The sequence below is a fragment of the Salmo salar genome, chromosome 01 (assembly GCF_965601325.2).
Source record: "Salmo salar chromosome 01, fSalSal1, whole genome shotgun sequence".
In the NCBI taxonomy this organism is placed as follows: Eukaryota; Metazoa; Chordata; class Actinopteri; order Salmoniformes; family Salmonidae; genus Salmo; species Salmo salar.
The window spans coordinates 27,629,459-27,652,404 of NC_138291.1; the positions used below are offsets into that span (position 1 = coordinate 27,629,459).

At 44.7% G+C, this 22,946-nt stretch overlaps 1 protein-coding gene across 1 annotated transcript in view; it reads right to left on the reverse strand.

The window, feature by feature from the left end:
- LOC106589425 (latent-transforming growth factor beta-binding protein 2) overlaps nt 1-22,946 on the reverse strand; it is a 153,771-nt gene that overhangs the window by 19,254 nt on the left and 111,571 nt on the right. The window contains exons 10-29 of the mRNA XM_014179443.3: nt 18,808-18,930; nt 18,536-18,700; nt 16,650-17,075; nt 15,974-15,993; nt 15,746-15,782; nt 14,997-15,095; nt 13,904-14,029; nt 13,252-13,380; nt 12,956-13,075; nt 12,521-12,640; nt 8,387-8,509; nt 8,076-8,198; nt 7,840-7,965; nt 7,597-7,722; nt 7,347-7,472; nt 7,124-7,249; nt 6,471-6,596; nt 5,184-5,309; nt 4,726-4,845; nt 2,652-2,732 (exon numbers count right to left, since the gene is read on the reverse strand). Of these exons, the coding sequence (XP_014034918.3) occupies nt 2,652-2,732; nt 4,726-4,845; nt 5,184-5,309; nt 6,471-6,596; nt 7,124-7,249; nt 7,347-7,472; nt 7,597-7,722; nt 7,840-7,965; nt 8,076-8,198; nt 8,387-8,509; nt 12,521-12,640; nt 12,956-13,075; nt 13,252-13,380; nt 13,904-14,029; nt 14,997-15,095; nt 15,746-15,782; nt 15,974-15,993; nt 16,650-17,075; nt 18,536-18,700; nt 18,808-18,930 (2,568 nt within the window). The remainder of the gene's footprint in view (nt 1-2,651; nt 2,733-4,725; nt 4,846-5,183; nt 5,310-6,470; nt 6,597-7,123; nt 7,250-7,346; nt 7,473-7,596; nt 7,723-7,839; nt 7,966-8,075; nt 8,199-8,386; nt 8,510-12,520; nt 12,641-12,955; nt 13,076-13,251; nt 13,381-13,903; nt 14,030-14,996; nt 15,096-15,745; nt 15,783-15,973; nt 15,994-16,649; nt 17,076-18,535; nt 18,701-18,807; nt 18,931-22,946) is intronic.

Here is a 22,946-nt window from a genome sequence, read left to right on the forward strand (position 1 = left end):
CACAGGACACTGGGGAGGGGCTGCCTAGCCTGCCGGGTACGTATGGCCTGGAAGAGGTCCAGTCCCCTCACACCATGGGCCCCTCACCCACTATAGCCCCCTCCAGGATCTTCCACCCTCACAGAGTGGCCCTGCTCTATGCTTGCCTGCTTCACAGCGATAACATGCTCAGTGTACTGCCCAATGATTTGTCATTCAGGTTACGCTAATGTTAGATACCTCTCAGCAGTAAAACAGGCCAGAATCAATAATATGCAGCTCAGACATTTAGCCGGAGTTACATTCCTTTCATATTGATTCTTCCAGTGCTCCATTCCTCTGTATTTTGACAGCTAATGCTCCAGAAAGTTCCAGTGAAAGGCTAGCTAGCGCTCTGGCCAACAATCAGGAGCAGCATTTCTCTCTCTGGTGTGACCAGGGCAATGGGTGCGGCTGGAATGACATCAAACCTGGTCAATTGGAGGTGAAAGAGGAGGAGCAGTCAGACTGTTGATGTCTGGCAACAGCCTATTAGAAAAAATGGCTGGGTTTGATCCCTGCTGCCTAACTGGCCTGGGGAACCAGTGGACACCTAGGCTCCCCAGAGCTGGAGCTGTGGGGAGAGCAAGGGGGAAAGGGCTCAGCCCAGAGAGACAGAGTCAGGGAGTACAAGCTGCCCTCTGCATGCACTGTCTGTCCTTACCCAGACAGGAGGAACTTGTGGCTTGTGCTAATTGTGGTAATGCATTCAAACCAGTTGGTAGTTAGTTATAATCCTAGCATTATAGCTTGTTCTCGCTCACCTTGGCAGCCGTTTCCCTCTGTGGTGCATCCATAGGAACAGATGCAGAGGTAGGAACCATCTGTGTTCAGACAGTCCCCTTCTCCACTGATCACCCTAGACCGACACTACTCCACAGCTGAACAGGAGATTGAACTGTCCCATTTCCTCCAAATCCAAATGACTGATACACACTAAGGATATCCCCAGAGAGAGGGTGGGTGTGTCACAAATGACACTGACTCTTGCTGAATATTAACGCAACATGTAAAGTGTTGGTCCCATGTTTCATGAGCTGAAATAAAAGATCCCCTACATTTTCCATACGCACAAAAAGCTTATTTATCTCAAATTTTGTGCACAAATGTGTTTACATCCCTGTTAGTGAGCATTTCTCCTTTGCCAAGATAATCCATCTACCTGACAAGTGTGGCATATCAAGAAGCTGATTAAACAGCATGATCATGACACAGGTGCACCTTGTACTGGGCACAAAAAAAGGCCACTCTAAAATGTGCAGTTTTATCACCAAACACAATGCCACAGATGCCTGAAGTTTTGAAGGAGCGTACAATTGGCATGCTGACTGCAGGAATGTTCACTAGAGATGTTGCCAGAGAATTTTATGTTCATTTCTCTACCATAAGCCGCCACCAACGTCATCTTAGAGAATGTGGCAGTACGTCCAACAGGACTCACAACCTCAGACCACGTGTATGGTGTCATGTGGGCGAGTGGTTTACTGATGCCAACGTTGTAAACAGAGTGCCCCATGGTGGAGGTGGGCTTATGGTATGGGCAGGCATAAGCTACGGACAACGAACACAATTTCATTTTATCAGTGGAAATGACGAGATCCTGAGGCCCATTGTAGTCCCATTCATCCGCTGCTATCACCTCATGTTTCAGCATGATAATGCACAGCCCCATGTAGCAAGGATCTGTACACAATTCCTTGAAACTGAAAATGTCCCAGATCTTTCATGGCCTACATACACACTAGACATTCACCCATTGAGCATGTTTGGGATGCTTTGGATCGACGAGTACGACAGCGTGTTCCAGTTCCCGCCAACATCCAGCAACTTCACACAGCCAATGAAGAGGAGTGGGACAACATTCTACAGGCCACAATCAACAGCCTGATCAACTCTATGTGAAGGAGATGTGTCTGTCATGTTGCATGAGGCAAATGGTGGTCACACCAGATACTAACTGGTTTTCAGATTCACGCCCCTACCTTTTTTTAAGGTATCTGACCAGCAGAAGCATATCTGTATTCCCAGTCATGTGAAATCCATAGATTAGGGCCTAATACATTTCAAATGACTGATTTCCTTCTATGAACTGTAACTCAGTAAAATCTTTGAAATTGTTGCATTTATATTTTTGTTCAGTAATACTTTATATTATCAGCATGTCCTTCCCTGTGGCTCAGTTGGTAGAGCATGGTGTTTGCAATGCCAGCATGGTGTGTGCAACGCCAGGGTTATGGGTTCGATTCCCACGGGGGGCCAGTACAAAAAACAAAAAAAACATGAAATGTATGCACTCACTACTGTAAGTCGCTCTGGATAAGAGCGTCTGCTAAATGACTAAAATGTATTGTTTATTATATTACTTATCAGCATGTCATATTTTGCTAGCATCCCCTATTTTATGAGTCCCTTTCACTCATGTGTGATGTGTTATTTACGATTGCCATTCTCACGTGTGAAATTGAATTGCATGAACTGTTTACTTGCTTCCCAGGATGTGCTGTGATTCTACAGATTGGCATGGCCTATATTGACCATGAGACAGCTGTTGTCAATCCTTATCACGTCCTCCCTCCCCGAACTAATTGCTAAACACGCCCCAGAACTAGAGGCAAAAGTAAATGGACGCTTACCTTCAACGCGCCATTCCACTTGGAACCTCTCTACTTTGACCTCTCGCTGCACCTCGACCGCTGTCTCTCTCCTCTGATCGCCTGTGCGAAAAAGACTACATTACAACGCTACTAAAGTAAAGGGCTTTTGCCTAGTGTGTGTGATTCCAAGCTGTAGGTCAGTACATGCTCTAATTGTATGTTACAGACATGGGGGGACACGCCTGGCGCAGCAGGGAGAGCCTGCCATCCAGCTTTCAACTACAGAGAGTGGACTTGTACAACGCTCACAATAGCACCATCTAAAGGAAAGTGTTTATTCCAGAGTATGTGAGTGCATTTCTACATTGATCAGCAGAGCCACTCTGTGTACGTATGTTCCCCACCGTAGTTGTTGGGGAACATAGTTTCAAGGCCGATGCCACATCCCGCAACGAAGCCACGTACGGTGGGAAACCCTGTGCGGGTAGAGCTGAACGAACGTAAACCAATGCCCTGTGTGAGTGAAGTAACTCTGCAGCTGTTAGTTTTTCCCTTTGGGCTCAATGTTAAATTCAGGCTATACCGCAGTCCTAAGTCCTAGCCTACTTAAATGTTTAACCGGGTGCTTAGTTTTAAACAAAACCAATCAACTAATGCTATTTAAGATCAGCAATAAAGAGCCTTTTCATTGTACTTACAGTGCCTTCAGAAAGTTTTCATAACCCTTGGCTTATTCCACATTTTGTTGTGCTACAGCCTGAATTCAAAAAAGTTACATCTCACCCGTCTACACACAATACCCCATTATGACAAAGTGAGAACATGTTTAGACATTTTTGCAAATGTATTAAATGAAATATAGAAATGTCATATTTACATAAGTATTCATACATCGGAGTCAATACTTTGTAGAAGCACCTTTGGGGGTGATTACAGCTTTGAGTCGTCTTGGGTATGTCTATCAGCGTTGCACTTCTGGATTTGGGGATTTTACTCCCATTCTTCCTTGCAGAGTTTCTCAAGTTCTGTTAAGTTAGATGGGGAGCGGCGGTGAAGAGCAATCTTCAAGTCTTTCCACCAATTTTCAAAACGGATTCAAGTCTGGGCTTTGGTTGGGCCACTCAAAGACTTTCACATTCTTGTTCTGAAGCCATTCCAGGGTTGCTTTGGTTGTATGCTTGGGTTCATTGTCCTGTTGGAACGTAAATCTTCGCCCCAGTCTAAGGTCGTTTGCACTCTGAAGCAGGTTCTCATCAAGGATTTGTCTCTATTTGGCTCCATTCATTGTTCCCTCTATCCTTACCAGTCTCCCAGTCCCTGACGCTGTCTGGCCACTCTCATAAAGCCCTGATTGGTAAAGTGCTGTAGAGACTTGTCCTTCTGGCAGGTTCTCCCATCTCAGCCAAGGAACTCTGTAGTTCTGTCAGAGTGGTCATTGGGTTCTTGGTCACCTCCCTGACCAGGGTCCTTCTTGTCCAGTTGTTCAGTTTGGACGGCCAGCTCTAGGCAGAGTCTTGGTAGTTCCATATTTATTTAATTTGCCAATGATGGAGACCACGGTGCGCTTGGAAACTTTAAACACTTTAGAAATTGTTGTATACCCTTACCCAGATATATGCCTCATCACAATTCTACCTCGGAGATCTACGGACAGTTCCTTGGAGTTCATGGTATAGTTTCTGCTCTGACATGCACTGTCGACTGTGGGACCTTATAGACAGGTGTATTTCTTTCTAAATAATGTCCAAACAATTTAATTGGCCACCGGTGGACTCCAATCAAGTTGTAGTGAAATCCCAAGGATGATCAAAGGAAATTGGATGCACCTGAGCTTAATTTGGAGTGTCATAGCAAAGGGGTGTGAATACTTATGTAAATAAGATTTCTGTACTTCATTATCAATACATTTGCCAACATTTCTAAAAACATGTTTTCACTTTGTCATTATGGGGTATTGTGTGCAGATGGGTGAAAAAAATGTATGCAATCCATTGTGAATTCAGGCTGTAACAATTTTTTTTTGAATAAGTCAAGGCGCATGAATACTTTCTGAAGGCACTGTATCTGTCCCTGTGGTTGTGTTGGCCGTGGGATCCTAGAATTGTGTGTGTACCTCTGCAGGACGTCCCATCCACCAGCTCCAGACCCGGGGGACAGGAGCAGCTGTAGGAGCCGGGGCTGTTGGTGCACTGTCCTCCCAGACACAGACTGCTGTCCTCACACTCATCGATGTCTGCCGGGGAGGGGACACGGAGGGGAAACACACATACCATACAGTCTAATGTAGCGTGACACATTCACACCACAGATGGCAGATCATTGGCTATTAATCCAAGTGGGTTCTCAGTTTATCCTCCAAATAATGCGGCCAAACTTTCGAGGAAAGTGTCACAACCTCCCACAAGAATATACATCATTTTCAGAATAGACTTCAGGGAGTTATGATGACTGCCAGTGCTGGTCTAGCATGCAGAGCTGTGACTGACTGGAAATAAGTCATCAGCATAAGAGGAGGACTTCCAGCAGGAGTGAAGCGTCATTAGAGTTTAGTCCCTAGTAAAAAATGTGTACCTTCACAGGAGAGCTTATTGGGCGCCAGCGTGTAGCCAAGGTCACAGGTCATACAGGAGTAAGAGCCCTCTGTGTTGTTGCAAACGCCCATGGGACAGACCCCTGTGGACAGGCACTCGTTTATGTCTGAAGGAGAGAGAGAGAGAGAGAGAGAGCATCATAACATGAGTGAGGTCAGATCTAGCCCATCAGTTCTAGGAGACAGCCTCTCAGTCTCTGGCCTGATAACATGACTAATGGCTGAATGCAAGGAGACAGCCTCTCAGAGTCTCTGGCCTGATAACATGACTAATGGCTGAATGCAAGGAGACAGCCTCTCAGTCTCTGGCCTGATAACATGACTAATGGCTGAATGCAAGGAGACAGCCTCTCAGAGTCTCTGGCCTGATAACATGACTAATGGCTGAATGCAAGGAGACAGCCTCTCAGAGTCTCTGGCCTGATAACATGACTAATGGCTGAATGCAAGGAGACAGCCTCTCAGAGTCTCTGGCCTGATAACATGACTAATGGCTGAATGCAAGGAGACAGCCTCTCAGAGTCTCTGGCCTGATAACATGACTAATGGCTGAATGCAAGGAGACAGCCTCTCAGAGTCTCTGGCCTGATAACATGGCTAATGGCTGAATGCAAGGAGACAGCCTCTCAGAGTCTCTGGCCTGATAACATGACTAATGGCTGAATGCAAGGAGTCAGTCTGCACATACAGTAAGCAAAGCCTCCTTTATTAGCTTGCACTGACAGTGCTTTATTAAAAAGGGTGGAGAGATAGGCTAAGTATGCAGGACAGGCATCGATTCCAAAACAGCAAGCTAGTAAAGGTGGGGTATAATTACTGTATCAACAAACACTCCCTGGCTCTCTGTTATGTGATCATTGGAAATTCCTCGCTCTGGTACAGATTATATTTAATATTGGGAAAATAGTGCAGGCCATTGTTAAGTGATTGAAATGGCTCCGTTTGCCTGTGGGTCAAAAGAGGAGATCCACAGTGTGTGCTGACTACATACGAGCAGGGCAGTGGACGGTTTAATTTCATATTAGACCGTTAATCTTTTCCTGGCACGGAGACATCCATTAAAATCCAATCAAAATCTGACTTGAACTTGTTTTCAGGATTTTCCCAGAGCAAAACATTTCAAAAAGGAGATCTTCTTCCTAGTCTCGATCCACCCTTCCATTAAATAACATTGAATAATATCGAACTGGATCTGTAGTTTTCCTCTTGGGGAGAAGAAGGGGAGGGTGGGGGTGAGTGTTTCCCAGAGGTTAGTTAGGCAGTCTTACCCATGCAGTGGGAGCGGTCCTCAGACAGGGTAAAGCCAGTCCCACAGCTCCTGCAGGAGAAGGATCCGGGACTGTTCCTACACAGCTGGCCTGGGCACACGTTAGCCACCAAGCACTCATCCACATCTAAACAACAGGACAGAGAGACAGAGAGAAGCCCAGTTAACTACATCCCTGAGCTGTAGCAGAGGACAGCATGCCTGGTGGAAAACATGACAGTGTGCCGCATGTAATCATTTTGATCAGTTTATAAATGATATGGCATAAAGTTCCACTGTCAACACATCTATCTTTCCAGCTGATCTATCAGTGGGACAGGCTGACTTCACTGTGTTTTATTTTAGGCCTATGGGTCATTCTTTTGAACACATGGTGCCAGAGGGAGAGGGATCCAAGACCCAGTTATGATGTGATGTCTGGGAGGAGTATTTTGGGATCTTTAGCTCAGGAGAGGAGCTTTGTCCAAGTCGTCACACCTGATGCCATTTACAGACAACCTGAGCTTGCTGTTAACACAAGCAATGTGTGAGAGAGAGGCCTGGCAGGACTCACACAGGGCCCAGTGGGTCGTAACCTGGCACACTCTCTCGCATCTGACACACGCAGGGCCGAGGGCAGAACCTAACATGCTTACACAGCATACTGTAACACACCTTCACACTCCAGCCCATCCTCAGTCACTATGTAGCCTGGCCTGCAGATGGTGCAGATGAAAGAACCCTCTGTGTTGGTGCATGTTCCCTTGGGGCACGTAGTGGGCAGCGCACACTCATCAATATCTGTTCCAATCAGTAACAAACAAACTCAGACTGGTCAGTAACGTACAACTCCTTCGGGACAGACCATTAGATGTGGTTTCAGGGAGGATGGACAAACCTTCACAGAGCTCTCCATCTAGGGAGACGCTGTAGCCTGAGGGACAGGTGATGCAGGAGTAAGAGCCCTCAGAGTTCAGACAGATCCCGTTAGCACACACAGACCCAGACTGGCACTCATCAATATCTGGAGGAGACACGCAGACCAGCACAGACAAGATTTACTATTGATACAGTTGATACACGCAAAGGGCAAGTCTTACAAGGCGTGGGTGAATGTGCCAGTTGGGGAAGGCTTTGACTGGACTCACCGTTACACCTCTGCCTGTCCTGGGAAACCCTGTATCCGTCCTTACAGCTGGTGCAGGTAAAGGAGCCCTCTGTGTTGGCACATACCCCTCCTAGACACATGTCTGCCTGGGAGCACTCATCCACATCTGGAACAAAGACACGGATTACCATGAAGAATGTTCAGTAGGTTGCTACACACTGTCTGACATGGTAGTTATACCATTGACTGAAACACTAAAGGCTGTACAGGTTACATACAGTACCTTCACATCTATGTCCATCCGCTGATCGCTGGAATCCAGGGCTGCAGTTCTTGCATGAGTAGAAACCTTCGGTGTTAGTGCAAATTCCCCCGGGGCACACATTAGGAGTAGCACACTCATCGACATCTAATAAAACAATAATGAGGCATTAAAAAAGCCACAGAGAGCTCAGGGCTCAAAGAGAACAGCGTTATACCGTGAAGAGTCATATTCCACACATCTAATCCTTTACAGACCTTCACAGGCCCTGCTGTCAGGAGTGGTTTGGTAACCAGGGTTACAGCTGCACCTGTGGGAGCCATCCAGATTGGCACACCTGCCATGGAGGCAGGCTCCAGGGAGCAGACACTCATCCACATCTGGAGAAATGGCAGTATGGAGGAGGACCTCGTTAAAACACCACTGCTCCTCACTGTTAACAACATTTATTGAAAGACCCTGGACCTCAAAGGCTTCTTCAGGAGCACTATTGCCCCTTCAGAGAACTGTTACTTGAAGACCAAACCTGGAAAATGTATGATGTGTGACTGTTTTCACAAACAAGTACCTTGACAACTGTTGTTGTCCAAAGAGGCCTGGTATCCTTGGTAACAGTTACAGCTGTAAGAGCCCTCGGAGTTGACACATCTACCATGGAAGCACACCGATTGGTCCAAACACTCGTTTACGTCTGAGGGCAAGACAGGTCACTAACATTAAGGTCACCATGACAGGTAACAAAAACATTCACAACCCATGACATAATTAGTAGGAATACATTGTTACCTGTTAACGTGAACGATTGTCATTATCTATTGCCCTGCCTTAATCTTTTCCACTTCATGCTCTAAGTCAATACACAGGATAATGGCAGAAACACTTTATTTTTGTTGAAATAATCATGCAAAAACATTGTTTTAAAGTAGACTCCGAAAGGCGTAAAACAAAAACTGTATTTCATGGATCTAAGCATGTGCCAGACAGCTCTATCTCGTGTGTGGATCGAGCATGGAGATGTGTGTGTGTGTGAGTGGGCAGAGTTGAACTCTCTCCACACAGCCTGTGCAGGCAGCTTTAATGTGAGGTGAATGAGACAGTAGAAACAGACGGCTACAGCGCTGAAAACATCCAGTGGAACACAGGCAGGGCTTTGTGTGTGCCTTGCCTCGCCTGCGGTGGCTCTAGCCAGACGTCTGTCAGTAGGGCCCAAAACTTTGTTTCTGCAATCTCCTGGCATCTCTCAGTCCTCTACGATAAGTCTGACATGGGACTGGAGCTGTTCTCTCTATCGCACAACCAATTAGGCTTATCCATGACGCAGCCAATTGGATTCCAACTACTGTCCTACGCTCTTAGAAAAAAGGATTCCATAAGGGTTCTTTGGTTCTGTCCCCATAAGAGAACCATATTTGGTTCCAGGTTCAACTTTTTGGGTTCCATGTAGAACTCTCTGTGGAAAGGGTTCTACATAAAACTCAAAAGGGTTCTACCTGGCACCAAAAAGGGTTTTCCTATGGGGACAGCCGAAGAACCCTTTTAGGTTTTCTAAGAGTGTAAAGAGTGTACAGGCAATTGACTAAGGCAGATGCTGGAAACAAACATGGGGAACACACTTGCTGCTTGCATACATGGTCCCTGGTTTAGTTGAGTTCCTTCATCATGTGGATATTAGCCTGTTGCTGGTCCTGTTAGTGGGGGTTTATTTAACTCCTGTGTTCCACCTCATTTCCAGAGGAAGTGCCTCTCAGCAGCTAGTCATACTCCACATCATAACATAGAACGCTATGAGAGGATTGATTGTATGTGTTTAAAGACCTCTTAGCAGACAACAGTGGATAATGTAGTACTTTCTTTGAAGGGAAAGTAATCAGATTGAAGTAATCAAAGAACCCATGAGGTAAGCTCCAGCCTTGTTTAGTCATAGGAATCATTGGGGAGACATTTTAGAAATGTCAAAAACTGCCTGAACATTACGTTCACCTTTCACATGTGAGTTTCAGACTGGAAGCAGTGGTGGGAACAGTACTCCATTTTCATACTTGATTAAAAGATACCTTAATAGAAAATGACTCAAGTAAAAGTGAAAGTCACCCAGTTAAATCCTACTTGAGTAAAAGTCTAAAAGTATTTGGTTTTAAATATACTTAAGTATCAAAAGTTTATGTAGTTGCTAAAATATACTTAAGTATCAAAAGTAAAAGTACAAATAATTGAAAATTCCTTATATTAAGCAAACCAGATAGCACAATTTTAGTAAAGTAAAGTAAAGTAAAGTACAGATACCCCAAAAAACTACTTAAGTAGTACTTTAAAGTATTTTATCTTAAGTACTTTACACCACTGACTGGGAGAACTTTAATTTGACAAATGAATCACCTCAGAAGCTCAAATGAATCACCTCAGAAGCTCAAATATTCAACCCTTTTCTGGATGAGTGGGGGTGGTAGTGGCGAGAGGGAGAAGATGATGCAATACCAGCCAGGAGTGCCTCTTATGTAACATGAGCACCTCAAGGTTAGGGGGGTTGCTACGCTGTGTTGTTGGCTCCTTCAGCATGCTACAGACCTTGTATAGTGTGTCATGGACTGTGTATTGGAGCTGTATAAACCCTCATAGAGGTTTTATAGTGTAACAGAGGCAGGGCTATAAGTGACTAACCACAGCCCTGTTTGTCTGACAGGGCATTTTAACAGTGGGGTAATATTGACCCCTCCATATATCTCAGTCCTCACTCCAGTCCTGCACCCGTATTAAAGTCCTAGCCCTGCTGGACTCCACTGCAGCGGCCAGAGCCATTCAAAAAAATAATAGGCTGTTTGTTTAAGGCTGTGGCCAAGAGAAAATATTTTGACTCTCCCAAAATGAAGTATTATAAACAATCTTTTACAGCAGCAGATGATATGAAAAGATCAGCAATAACAAGGCAATGTGTTTAAACAATATGGGTCTGGCCCCGGGGGCTAGGGATAGGTGGGGAGAGCAGGAGGGGCAGATATTACACAAATAATGGAGCCACTGGAAGGGAAAGAGTGAGAGAGTGGAGGACCTAGCCTAGGAGTCACTAACTCACTGCCATCACTCCAGCCCCACCAGGCCTCTACTGCTACTCTGCACTGTGGCTGGGGTGATGTGGTAGTCCCCTGGAAATACAACATCCAATATTAAGCCCTTTAAAAAGAGGATTACAGCATGAAATATGTTTTCTAGAATCCTCAGTGACTCCAGCCTTTCGAGCTAAGACACAAGTGAAAAATCTAATTCAGCCGTGTCTACTTTCAAAGGATAAAGCTAAGAACATGAACAACTTCATAGTTAAGAACACTATAACAATATGGAAGAAAATGAAACGTGTTCTACAAGAACCAATATCACTCCCTAAAAACACAACCTTATGGAACAATCCTTGGATAGCTTTTCAGAATTTACCAATAAATTGGTCCATATGGAAAACTAAAGGCATAGAAACCATAAATGACTTGGTAACAGAAAATACATGCATTTCCATGGCTGACCAATGTAGGTCGTTTTAAATACATGCAACTTAAACGTTGCATATCACTTTTGGACATCAGAGCAACCTTGAGGGAATCCTATTTGAGTCAGAAAAGGATATTCATATGATAGGTAACCTTGCAGAGAGCCTATCCAACTGTCAATCTCTTAGAGAAAAATATAAACTATTGGAACCAAGACTTAAAAAGAACTGATGTTGGCACAAGATGGAGGGAAAGTTGGAGCATAACTCATGAAATTACAGTTCATTTATGCTTAATCCAGTATAAACTAATGTACAGAATTTTTTATACAAGAGACAAAATTCACAAATTCTACAGGCAGAGTCATGTCTCAGGTGTAAAACTAATAATGACTCAATAATCCATGCTTTCTTGGAATGCTATAAAGTCTTGGAAGTTGTGGGCAGAGCTAGAAAGTTGGCTGTCAGAAGTACTGTATTACAACGTAAACTTACTTTGAATCCATCTGTCTGCATATTTCAAGACATGGCATATGGGGGTGTAGTGAGACCCAATGGGCTGGACGATTTTCTTCTTATCGGTCATCTTCAAAAAACACATACTAAAATCTTGGAAGTCAATCAATCCGCCATCATTGACACAATGATAAAAAATGAATGAAAAATCAAATGATTTATTATTGTAATATTGAAATACCATGGGCGACCGAGAAAAAACGAATTGGACAATTTAAGGCCAAGTCGCAAACAATAATGGGGGATGGGGGAGTGAGCATGCAGGTCTGGGCAGATGAGATGTAGTCATTGTTTGTGTGTGTCTGTAAGTTGTTATATGTATAAGTTTGTATTTGAAGTGAAAAGAAGAAACAATTAAAACATGAGAGAGTAGAGGACCTAGTCTAGGAGTCACTCACTGAAGCCCTGAGATCATTTTTATACAATCCTCAATGACTCCAGACTTTTGAGCTAAAACCACTAGTGAAAAATCTAATTCAGCCGTGTCCAATTTGATGGCAAACTGTAGAGTATCAGTCCTGTCAACACGTCCTTAAGACCATTCACTGTTGCACTGATGACGTCTCATTGGTAATTGCTGGTGTTACCAACACCAAGCTTTGCTCACGTAAAGTGTGCCAGGCAGGCTGGAGGAATATTATCCAATCATAAAGAAGTTTAAGAGGGAAACCCAGTTCATTTCCAGGCGTGGCCTTTGGAAGCCACTCTTACCCAGACATCTCCCTCTGGCAGCCCTGAACCCGGGGCCACAAGCCTGGCACTGGAAGGAGCCTGGGGCATTGACACACCTTCCACTGGGGCATGAGCGGGGGTCCCGGCACTCATCCACATCTGGCCAGGGAACAGGGGAGGGAGAGGGGAGGTGAGGAAAGGCCATTAAAACAAGCCTTCGATTAGCTGGATCCAGTCTGCATTTACACACACACAGACCAATACTCATGCCCACAGCCTCCCTCTGGTACGACCTCCAATTTAAAGTCTCTACATTGTTTTTCCCCTGGCTCAGAACTAAGGAAAATACAACAATGGCTGTTCTGTGGCTGGATTGGATATGAACCCAGGGCAGTCAATAAACACCGCTGGCCAAGCTGCAGTGTGAAGTTTAGTTCAGAGTGTTAAGGCTATCTGTCTCTGTGCTGGACTCACCTTCACACTGTCCCCTCCAGGACTTGGCGTAGCCACTCTTGCATTCACAGGTGTAAGATCCTTCTGTGTTGACACAGTCCCCATCCTGGCACTTGTTGGCCATGTCACACTCATTTATATCTGCACAAAATCACCCGAACAAGTCAGAGTAACAAAGAAGACTTGTTCTACGAATCTGGCTCATTAGAGGAACATTGCTTGTCTGAATTTGTCCTTGCCAGTTCTATTCTGGTATGAGAGCAGGAAAACTACAACTAAAACTACAGCACCCAGCATGCTTTGCCTACTCCTCTTACCATGGCAGAACTTCCTGTTCTGGGTGATGACCTGGCTGTAGCCGCTGTAGCAGTGGCAAGTGTAGGAGCCAAAGGTGTTCACACAACGGCCCTTCCCTCCACAAGGGTCTTCCTCACACTCATTCACATCTGGAGAGAAAGAATGAGAGAGAGAGAGAGAGAGAGAGAGAGAGAGAGAGAGAGAGAGAGAGAGTGAGAGAGAGAGAGAATGAGAGAAAGAGAGAAGAGAGAGAGAGAGAGAGAGAGAGAAAGAAAGTGGGGGGAGGCCAGAGTGTTACATTTCAGTTACATTTCACCACTGAAGACCTTGCACTTTCCAACCCTTCACTCTGGAGCCCCTCCACAGTGCAGTTGAGTGCAGGCATTCCTTCGTGATGGCCCAGAGCAGGGCTTGGACGGCGACTGCAGAGTGAGGTAACGGATTAAAGCTCTGTGGCAGCTCTCTGGATCACTCCGACCGTGTTGTCAGGCATCGCATAACGGGTCAACATAAACACAGGGATTGCTTTCACTTGGCTCTTGATTTCTCAAGGCCTCTGTGCTTGTATAGTATGTGGTGTGAACAGCGAAGCTCGTGTTGAGACAATGATATGGAGAGCTGACAGAACCCTCGGAGAAGCCCCCTTTACCCGCCCGCCTCTTCCCGTCTTACCGATGCAGTTGGTCTGAAGCGCGCTCAGCTTGTAGCCGGGGTCACAGTAGCAGGTGTAGCCTGTCTGCACTGGCACACACAGCCCATGGCCACATATGGTTGGAGTGATGGCGCACTTGTCAATATCTGTGAGAAGATACTGACACTGAGTAACCTGTGTGAACATTCAGTACAATACCTCAGTACATAGACATGCCGTGTTCATCCGATCCTATTGGGTAACCTTTTGTACACAGCTCTTCCTAAACACGATCTGCTGAAAAGAAAATTCACTCGTCCACCACATGTTATTCTCCATGGAAACGTTCAGGCTGTTTTATGGTGGAGCCTTGGATGGAAGGACAGGTTGGTGTAGTGTTGTAACAGGGGGCGCTCATTTGGGGTCAGGATGACAAGAAGGGCAATGCACTGTTAAGCCTGTCATTGGACTTGTCTGTTGTTTGTTTCAGTCCAAAGTGGTTCTTGTAAGCACAAGCTGAGGGTGGGCTACTGGGTTTGGCTCAGAGCTCTGACCCTCTCCATAGGATGACCGCGAGTCACAAACACACAGTCTTCTCTCTCTTCTTTTCATGCCGGCCCAGCGCCTGGCAGCTGTCCAGTCCATTTATCTCTTCCAAAAGGCACACTTTCTCTGGTTTCTCGCCCTTCTCTCCCTCTGTGCTACTCGGACGCCTGAAGCCAAGTTGGCTTGGAGGAGAGGGTCCACTAAGAGGACAACACATCCTCTGCTTCCCCTTGCTAAACTACAGGTCAGCCCTCAGAAATGTCTATCAAACAGGCCTGTTGGACACAACTCACAAATTAATTGAGAAATCACATCTGTATCTAGAAAGAATAAAGTTTACTTGCAAGTCATCATTTAAATAGTTATTGGGGAGAATTATGAGTAGACTGTTCCAATGAATTGGGTTAACAAACCTTGTCACCCCACCAAATCAAAATAAAACTGCATATCTTAATGTACTGTTACTAAAGTAACATCAGTGGAAGTCGAAGGCACAGTCATGTCAATTCAACATCTATTCCACGTTGGTTCAACGTCATTTCATTGAAGTGGCGTGGCCATGCAGTGTACTGTGACCATGACTCTCACCTATGACCTGAGTGGCCACGATGATGGAGGCTGTACGCTGGCCCTCAGACTCAGGCCCCAGGTTGATAGGAGAGTCCGGAGTGACTTTCTCTACCACATCTACTGGAGAGAGTTGGGGGGAGGGAGAGAGACGAAGAGAGAGGGAGGGAGAGAGAGCGAGAGGGACGAAGAGAGAGGGAGGGAGAGGGAGAGACGGAGGGAGAGGGAGAGGGATGAAGAGAGAGGGAGGGAGAGGGAGAGAGGGAGAGGGAGAGAGAGAGGGAGGGAGAGGGAGAGGGAGAGGGAGAGAGAGAGACACTGACATAGTATCTGCTTTTCCAACTGGTAATGTCATGACAATCACAAGGTCATCCTACGGTAACATGGCAGGGATGTAAAGATGAAATATGCCCTTTCTGCTGGCTAAAAACAGCACAATAAAAGACATCAGTGGGACTCATAGATCAACTCAACCTATAGACTTTATCAATTTCATTGGCAGGGGAGTACCGGGGCAGGCTGCCTCTGCTCTGTGCTGTGTGTGAGAGATTTATAGAAAATGGATCAGGACCCCACGTGCCTTACTGCATGGTAAAACCTCTGTTTTCTCTGGCACGCTCATTTACTTTATCAATGCACCATGATCTACAGGACCACTGTGTAAAAACACCACTGTAAATTACAGGCTGAAACCGGGATTATGAGTTATCAATATGAATAGACACCATTGTGACAAGGTTCTTTGATGAATTGGAAATTAGATAAATTACCTGAGTACTTCAATGGTGAGTCTGTCGCAACAGGAGACTGTGGAATAAGCAAGAATAGGTTATAATTGGGTTATAAGACATGTTATAACCATCAAACTCAAATATGTTCTTCATATGTTGTATGGAAAGACTTAATACTATGTGTTTTACAGCAGAGAGATGCTGGAAGCTTTTTCTACAATAAACATTTCAAAAGCATGTGCTTTTTTTTGGAGAAGAGGAACTCACCGGGTTCAATATTTCCACATCTGTTAGGAGACAGAGAAGAGGCCGTTTTATCAGTAGAGAAAGCTGACATTCTGTTTGCATTATCACATATAACCATTGAGATATCAATCTATGTTCTCATCGGGCATTTTGCTGTTTAGACGCCATCTTAAGGTCTTTGTTTCTAATAAAACATTTATCCCTTAAGCCGGGGAGAAGACCTGGACTCTGATAATAATGTACACTACAGTCCATGGAATAAAGAAGGGAGAATAGATATCTTAGATAATGAAGACACAATCTATAAATAATTTTGCTCGGGCCATGGCGATAAATGATCTCATAACTGCAAATCAGAAGAATGTTTCACAGAAGATCCAGAGATCGCAGATGTTTGACCTGTGTGGATTAACTCCTCTGCTCAAACGCTTAAGGGAGGTGTATTCTGACAGATAGAGGAAGCAAATACTGTTTCATATTTAGTAGATGAGGATAAACCTGTTATTTGTGGATATAAAACATGCTGTTGATGTTTTCATCTGTGTAAATAGCTACTTTATCCTTGTCTACTAAAAGGGTTTCCATTGTGTAACCTTGCAACTTTAAATCCATTTTAGTACAGTATGATGTAGAAGTAATATTATCAGTGGTCGACACAAACGCCACAAAGTATCCATAATAATATCACTGTTCTCACCTTGTGGCTGGCTGTGGGTCTCCTCAGCTGGATGCTGTGTGTCTGGGTCTGGATGGAGAGGGTACTGGGGTTGTTGTACGGTGTGAGGGTACTGAGGGTTCTGAGGTTTCTGGGGGTGCTCTGGATGGTGGGAGTGCTGTGGGCGCTCTTGGGGGTGCTGTGGGGTCTGGGGGATCTCCTGTGGATGGTGTGGGTGTTGTGGTGTGTGGGGGTATTGTGGGATCTGTGGGGTCAGTGGGACGTGGGGCAGCTGCTGCGGGGGCTGAGCTGGCTGCTGGGGCAGTTGGGGGTGGCTAGGGTTCTGGGCCTCCCAGGAAACACCTGTCCTCCTCAGCTCCTCTTCCTCCAGCTGTCTCAGGGAGATCTGCACGTCGGAGCGCGAGTATGTGTAGCCGTGGCCAGCGGGACAGATCTCCTTGAAATGGTCTGCAGGCGTACAGGGGCAAACAAAGAACCATAGAAAACATCATAAGGCCGTATTCCCCGCTTGGGCTCCTGAGCTAACATGAAGCGCTGCCAGACAGTGATTATGGGTCGCATTTCTGTCTGGTGTTCGCAGCAATACCATAAGCCATCCGTGTAATACCATTATGTACAGCATGCCATACTGTAGTCTCTCCTCTGTGAAGGGGATTGGGTTTCAGCCATGGCCAGGGAGGGAGCTGCCAGGGCAGTGACAGCCGTCAGAGAGGGTATCACAGGGTGGATTTGGATGTGTCAGACACTCAGGGCAGTGCCAAGGGGGAAGTAGAGGATCATGTAACATATCTGACCTTTGAACTCTGGGCAGTAGAAGACTGACTGAAGAGATAAAAGGAGGGTGATTGCATCTCTTTGTGTTGGAGCCCAACAGACTTCAGCAGGGTTAAATCTATTACAGTTAAACAGTATTGTCCCCTGTCTGACCTGGAACAGAGGCCTCTGGAACAGAGACGAATGTTATAAAGGACGGAGAATCTCTAACACTGATAGCATTGTGGTTAAGTGCAGGAAGCGTGGATGATGATAGTCTCCTGACTGATGTCTATAATGCGGATGGAGTTGGGGGTTTGTGACTGTATACACATCAGAGCCTTAAGTCTGACATGTGGTGAAGTCAACGTGCTCCTATTGCCAGACTACTAATAATGAGTCTGGATTCAACATGGCTCTGAAAGATTGTCAGGCCATACAACAGCCAGTGTCTGACTCTCTGACTCAGGGTACTCAGGCTGTATGTGGACTATATCTGCACACAGAGCCACAGAGTAGAGTACTAGTCTGGCAGAGCACCATGGAGGTCTGGTCTGGCACTCAAATATCTGATCTGTGACAACCTCCATGAATCACTCACCGAAACGGGCACTGCTCTAAATAATGTTATTTTCTCTGACTTTGAAGATAAAATCTGCAAGTAAAAAATAGGATGAAAACCATTTTCCATGTTTCATTTGGCTTGACTCTTTTTTCGGGGGGGGGGGGGGGGGCTAGCTGGAATATTACTGTAGGAATACCCTCCAAGAACCTGTGTGATACAAGATTGACTCCCACTATTATAATATTATGCAGCTTTGACTTATGAAGGTTCTATTGTTTTGGGCTTATTCCACATCAAACACTTTGGGTTATCTCTGAACTGCATTACATGACTGGCGGGCCGAGGCAGTCAGTATAATACGGTGAGTGAAGCCTGAACGACTGTTGTGTTGAGTAGCACGTATGCTTTCATTAAGATCACACATTTCATACCACCTTTAAAATCCAACCCAGCCAACAAATGTTCACCTAGTGTAATCAAATTATATGACCAGTTCATCGAGGTTGGAGTGGCCATCTCCACCACATGTACTAGAGAAAGAGAGCGCAATAGACAGAGTGGTAGTAGTAGGGTCTGTGTGCGTGGGTACCTGTGTCTGGCAGAGGGCACCTCTCGCAGGCTGTGCCCCAGGCCGTGCCCACACGGCTGCAGCAGCAGATCTGTTTGGTGATGTGCTGGGTGAGGGGCAGAGAGCAGGTCCCTGCTGATGCTGAGCGGTAACACATCCCCCTCTGGTCCGACACAGCCTTGTCCGCTGTCCAAAAAACATATACTTCTTCATCAGACAGACTTCACACACCAAGGAAAGACCATATGACAGACAGGCCATCAGTTATAGCAACAGACAGTAGGAATACTCACAGATACAGTGACTCCTGGCAGGGTCCAGCATGTAGCCTGGTTTACAGGTGCATCTGTAGCTTCCTCTGGTATTCAGACACTCAGCGTTCTTACAGATCCCATTCATCAGGCACTCGTTGATGTCTAGGAGAAGAAAACACACCATGGTAGACTTGCCTAGTTAAAAAAGGTTAAATAAATACATAAAATAAATAGTACAGTATCTGATTGTTGGGTTATAACATGGCATCGAGGCAATGTTTTGGGTGTCAGGATGGCAAAACCCAAAAAAACCTGACTAACAAAAACCTCTTTCATTAGGTAATATTGAACTCATATCCAATTACACATCTCCATGTATAAGGAATAAGTCTATATTTATTACAGACTCCCATTCACAGAAATGTGTTGTATTCTACAACAATGTTTCTGACAGCTAGAGAAGATGGATGAAGTTAGTCCTTTGTCATCTTCACACATTGAGATGTGCCCAAGTAGTAATATGGGGTGTAAGTAATCAAAACCAAGAGCTACTGCAAGTGATGGCATATGATAGATGTGTGATAGATGCCCTAGATGACAGATGATAGATGCCCTAGATGATAAATGCCCTAGATGATAGATGCCCTAGATTACATGTGATAGATGCCCTAGATGACAGATGATAGATGCCCTAGATGACATGTGATAGATGCCCTAGATGACAGATGATAGATGCCCTAGATTACATGTGATAGATGCCCTAGATGACAGATGCCCTAGATGACAGATGATAGATGCCCTAGATGATAAATGCCCTAGATGATAGATGCCCTAGATTACATGTGATAGATGCCCTAGATGACAGATGATAGATGCCCTAGATGACAGATGATAGATGCCCTAGATGACAGATGATAGATGCCCTAGATGACAGATGATAAATGCCCTAGATGACATGTGATAGATGTGATAGATGTGTGATAGATGCCCTAGATGACATGTGATAGATGTGTGATAGATGCCCTAGATGACATGTGATAGATGCCCTAGATGACATGTGATAGATGTGTGATAGATGCCCTAGATGACATGTAATAGATGTGATAGATGTGTGATAGATGCCCTAGATGACATGTGATAGTAGCCCTAGATGACGTGATAGATGCCCTAGATGACAGATGCCCTAGATGACAGATGATAGATGCCCTAGATGATAAATGCCCTAGATGATAGATGCCCTAGATTACATGTGATAGATGCCCTAGATGACAGCCTTCCCTGTAGCTCAGTTGGTAGAGCATGGTGTTTGCAACACCAGGGTTGTGGGTTCGATTCCCACGGGGGGCCAGGACAGAAAAATAATGTATGAAATGAAATGTATGCATTCACTACTGTAAGTCGCTCTGGATAAGGGCGTCTGCTAAATGACTAAAATGTAAATGTAAATGTAAATGACAGATGATAGATGCCCTAGATGACATGTGATAGATGCCCTAGATGACAGATGATAGATGCCCTAGATTACATGTGATAGATGCCCTAGATGACAGATGCCCTAGATGACAGATGATAGATGCCCTAGATGATAAATGCCCTAGATGATAGATGCCCTAGATTACATGTGATAGATGCCCTAGATGACAGATGATAGATGCCCTAGATGACAGATGATAAATGCCCTAGATGACATGTGATAGATGTGATAGATGTGTGATAGATGCCCTAGATGACATGTGATAGATGCCCTAGATGACATGTGATAGATGTGTGATAGATGCCCTAGATGACAGATGATAGATGCCCTAGATGATAGATGACAGATGACAGATGATAGATGCCCTAGATGACAGATGATAGATGCCCTAGATGACAGATGATAGATGCCCTAGATGACAGATGATAAATGCCCTAGATGACATGTGATAGATGTGATAGATGTGTGATAGATGTCCTAGATGACATGTGATAGATGCCCTAGATGACATGTGATAGATGTGTGATAGATGTGTGATAGATGCCCTAGATGACATGTGATAGATGTGTGATAGATGCCCTAGATGACAGATGATAGATGCCCTAGATGACAGATGATAGATGCCCTAGATGACAGATGATAGATGCCCTAGATGACAGATGATAAATGCCCTAGATGACATGTGATAGATGCCCTAGATGACATGTGATAGATGCCCTAGATGACATGTGATAGATGTGTGATAGATGCCCTAGATGACATGTGATAGATGTGTGATAGATGCCCTAGATGACATGTGATAGATGCCCTAGATGACATGTGATAGATGTGTGATAGATGCCCTAGATGACATGTAATAGATGTGATAGATGTGTGATAGATGCCCTAGATGACATGTGATAGTAGCCCTAGATGACATGTGATAGATGCCCTAGATGACAGATGATAGATGTGATACATGTGTGATAGATGCCCTAGATGACAGATGATAGATGTGATACATGTGTGATAGATGCCCTAGATGACATGTGATAGTAGCCCTAGATGACATGTGATAGATGCCCTAGATGACGTGATAGATGTGATAGATGTGTGATAGATGCCCTAGATGACAGATGATAGATGTGATACATGTGTGATAGATGCCCTAGATGACAGATGATAGATGTGATACATGTGTGATAGATGCCCTAGATGACAGATGATAGATGTGATACATGTGTGATAGATGCCCTAGATGACATGTGATAGTAGCCCTAGATGACAGATGATCGATGTGATAGATGTGTGATAGATGCCCTAGATGACAGATGATAGATGCCCTAGATGACGTGATAGATGTGTGATAGATGCCCTAGATGACAGATGATAGATGTGATACATGTGTGATAGTAGCCCTAGATGACAGATGATAGATGTGATAGATGTGTGATAGATGCCCTAGATGACAGATGATAGATGTGATACATGTGTGATAGATGCCCTAGATGACATGTGATAGTAGCCCTAGATGACAGATGATAGATGTGATACATGTGTGATAGATGCCCTAGATGACATGTGATAGTAGCCCTAGATGACATGTGATAGATGCCCTAGATGACATATGATAGATGTGATACATGTCTGATAGATGACATGTGATAGTAGCCCTAGATGACATGTGATAGATGCCCTAGATGACATGTGATAGTAGCCCTAGATGACATGTGATAGATGCCCTAGATGACATATGATAGATGCCTGATACATGTCTGATAGATGCCCTAGATGACATGTGATAGTAGCCCTAGATGACATGTGATAGATGCCCTAGATGACAGGTGATAGCTGCCCTAGAAGACATGTGATAGATGCCCTAGATGACAGATGTCCTAGATGACATGTGATAGCTGCCCTAGAAGACATGTGATAGATGCCCTAGATGACAGATGCCCTAGATGACATGTGATAGATGCCCTAGATGACAGGTGATAGCTGCCCTAGAAGACATGTGATAGATGCCCTAGATGACAGATGCCCTAGAAGACATGTGATAGATGCCCTAGATGACAGATGCCCTAGATGACATGTGATAGATGCCCTAGATGACATGTGATAGATGCCCTAGATGACAGATTATAGATGCCCTAGATGACAGATGATAGATGCCCTAGATGACAGATGATAGATGCCCTAGAACTGCCTGACCTTTCAGACGAAAAGTGTAAGGACAGACGCTTGAAGACGACAGGATAGTGTCTGGACATGAAAAACATAACGACAATAATACTGACACGGGGATGAAACAGAGGAACATAGGGAAGGCAATCAAAACGTGAGGGAGTACAGATGAGTCCAATGAAGCGCTGATGCGCGTAACGAAGGTGACAGGTGTGCGTAATGATGGGCAGCTGGGAGGGGGAGCAGAAGCAGGTGTGACAATAAGTACCGGCTAGAGAACGTTGCCGTGGAAATATATAAAATAAAAAATAACAACAATAGTTATTTGTTTAGATAGAGTCAAGGATATATTTAGTATAATTATACAAATTCCTAGAAAAGAATGTAGTCCTATAGCATCTTTTCGTTTCCTTTACGATAAAAACATTACAGTGTAATCCATTGGATCAACTTTATTTGTAGATTTGATTAGTAATCAAGATATAGTAATTAATAAAGTCCAGTTACAGCTTATTTTGACAAAGTAGAAACGAAAAATGAT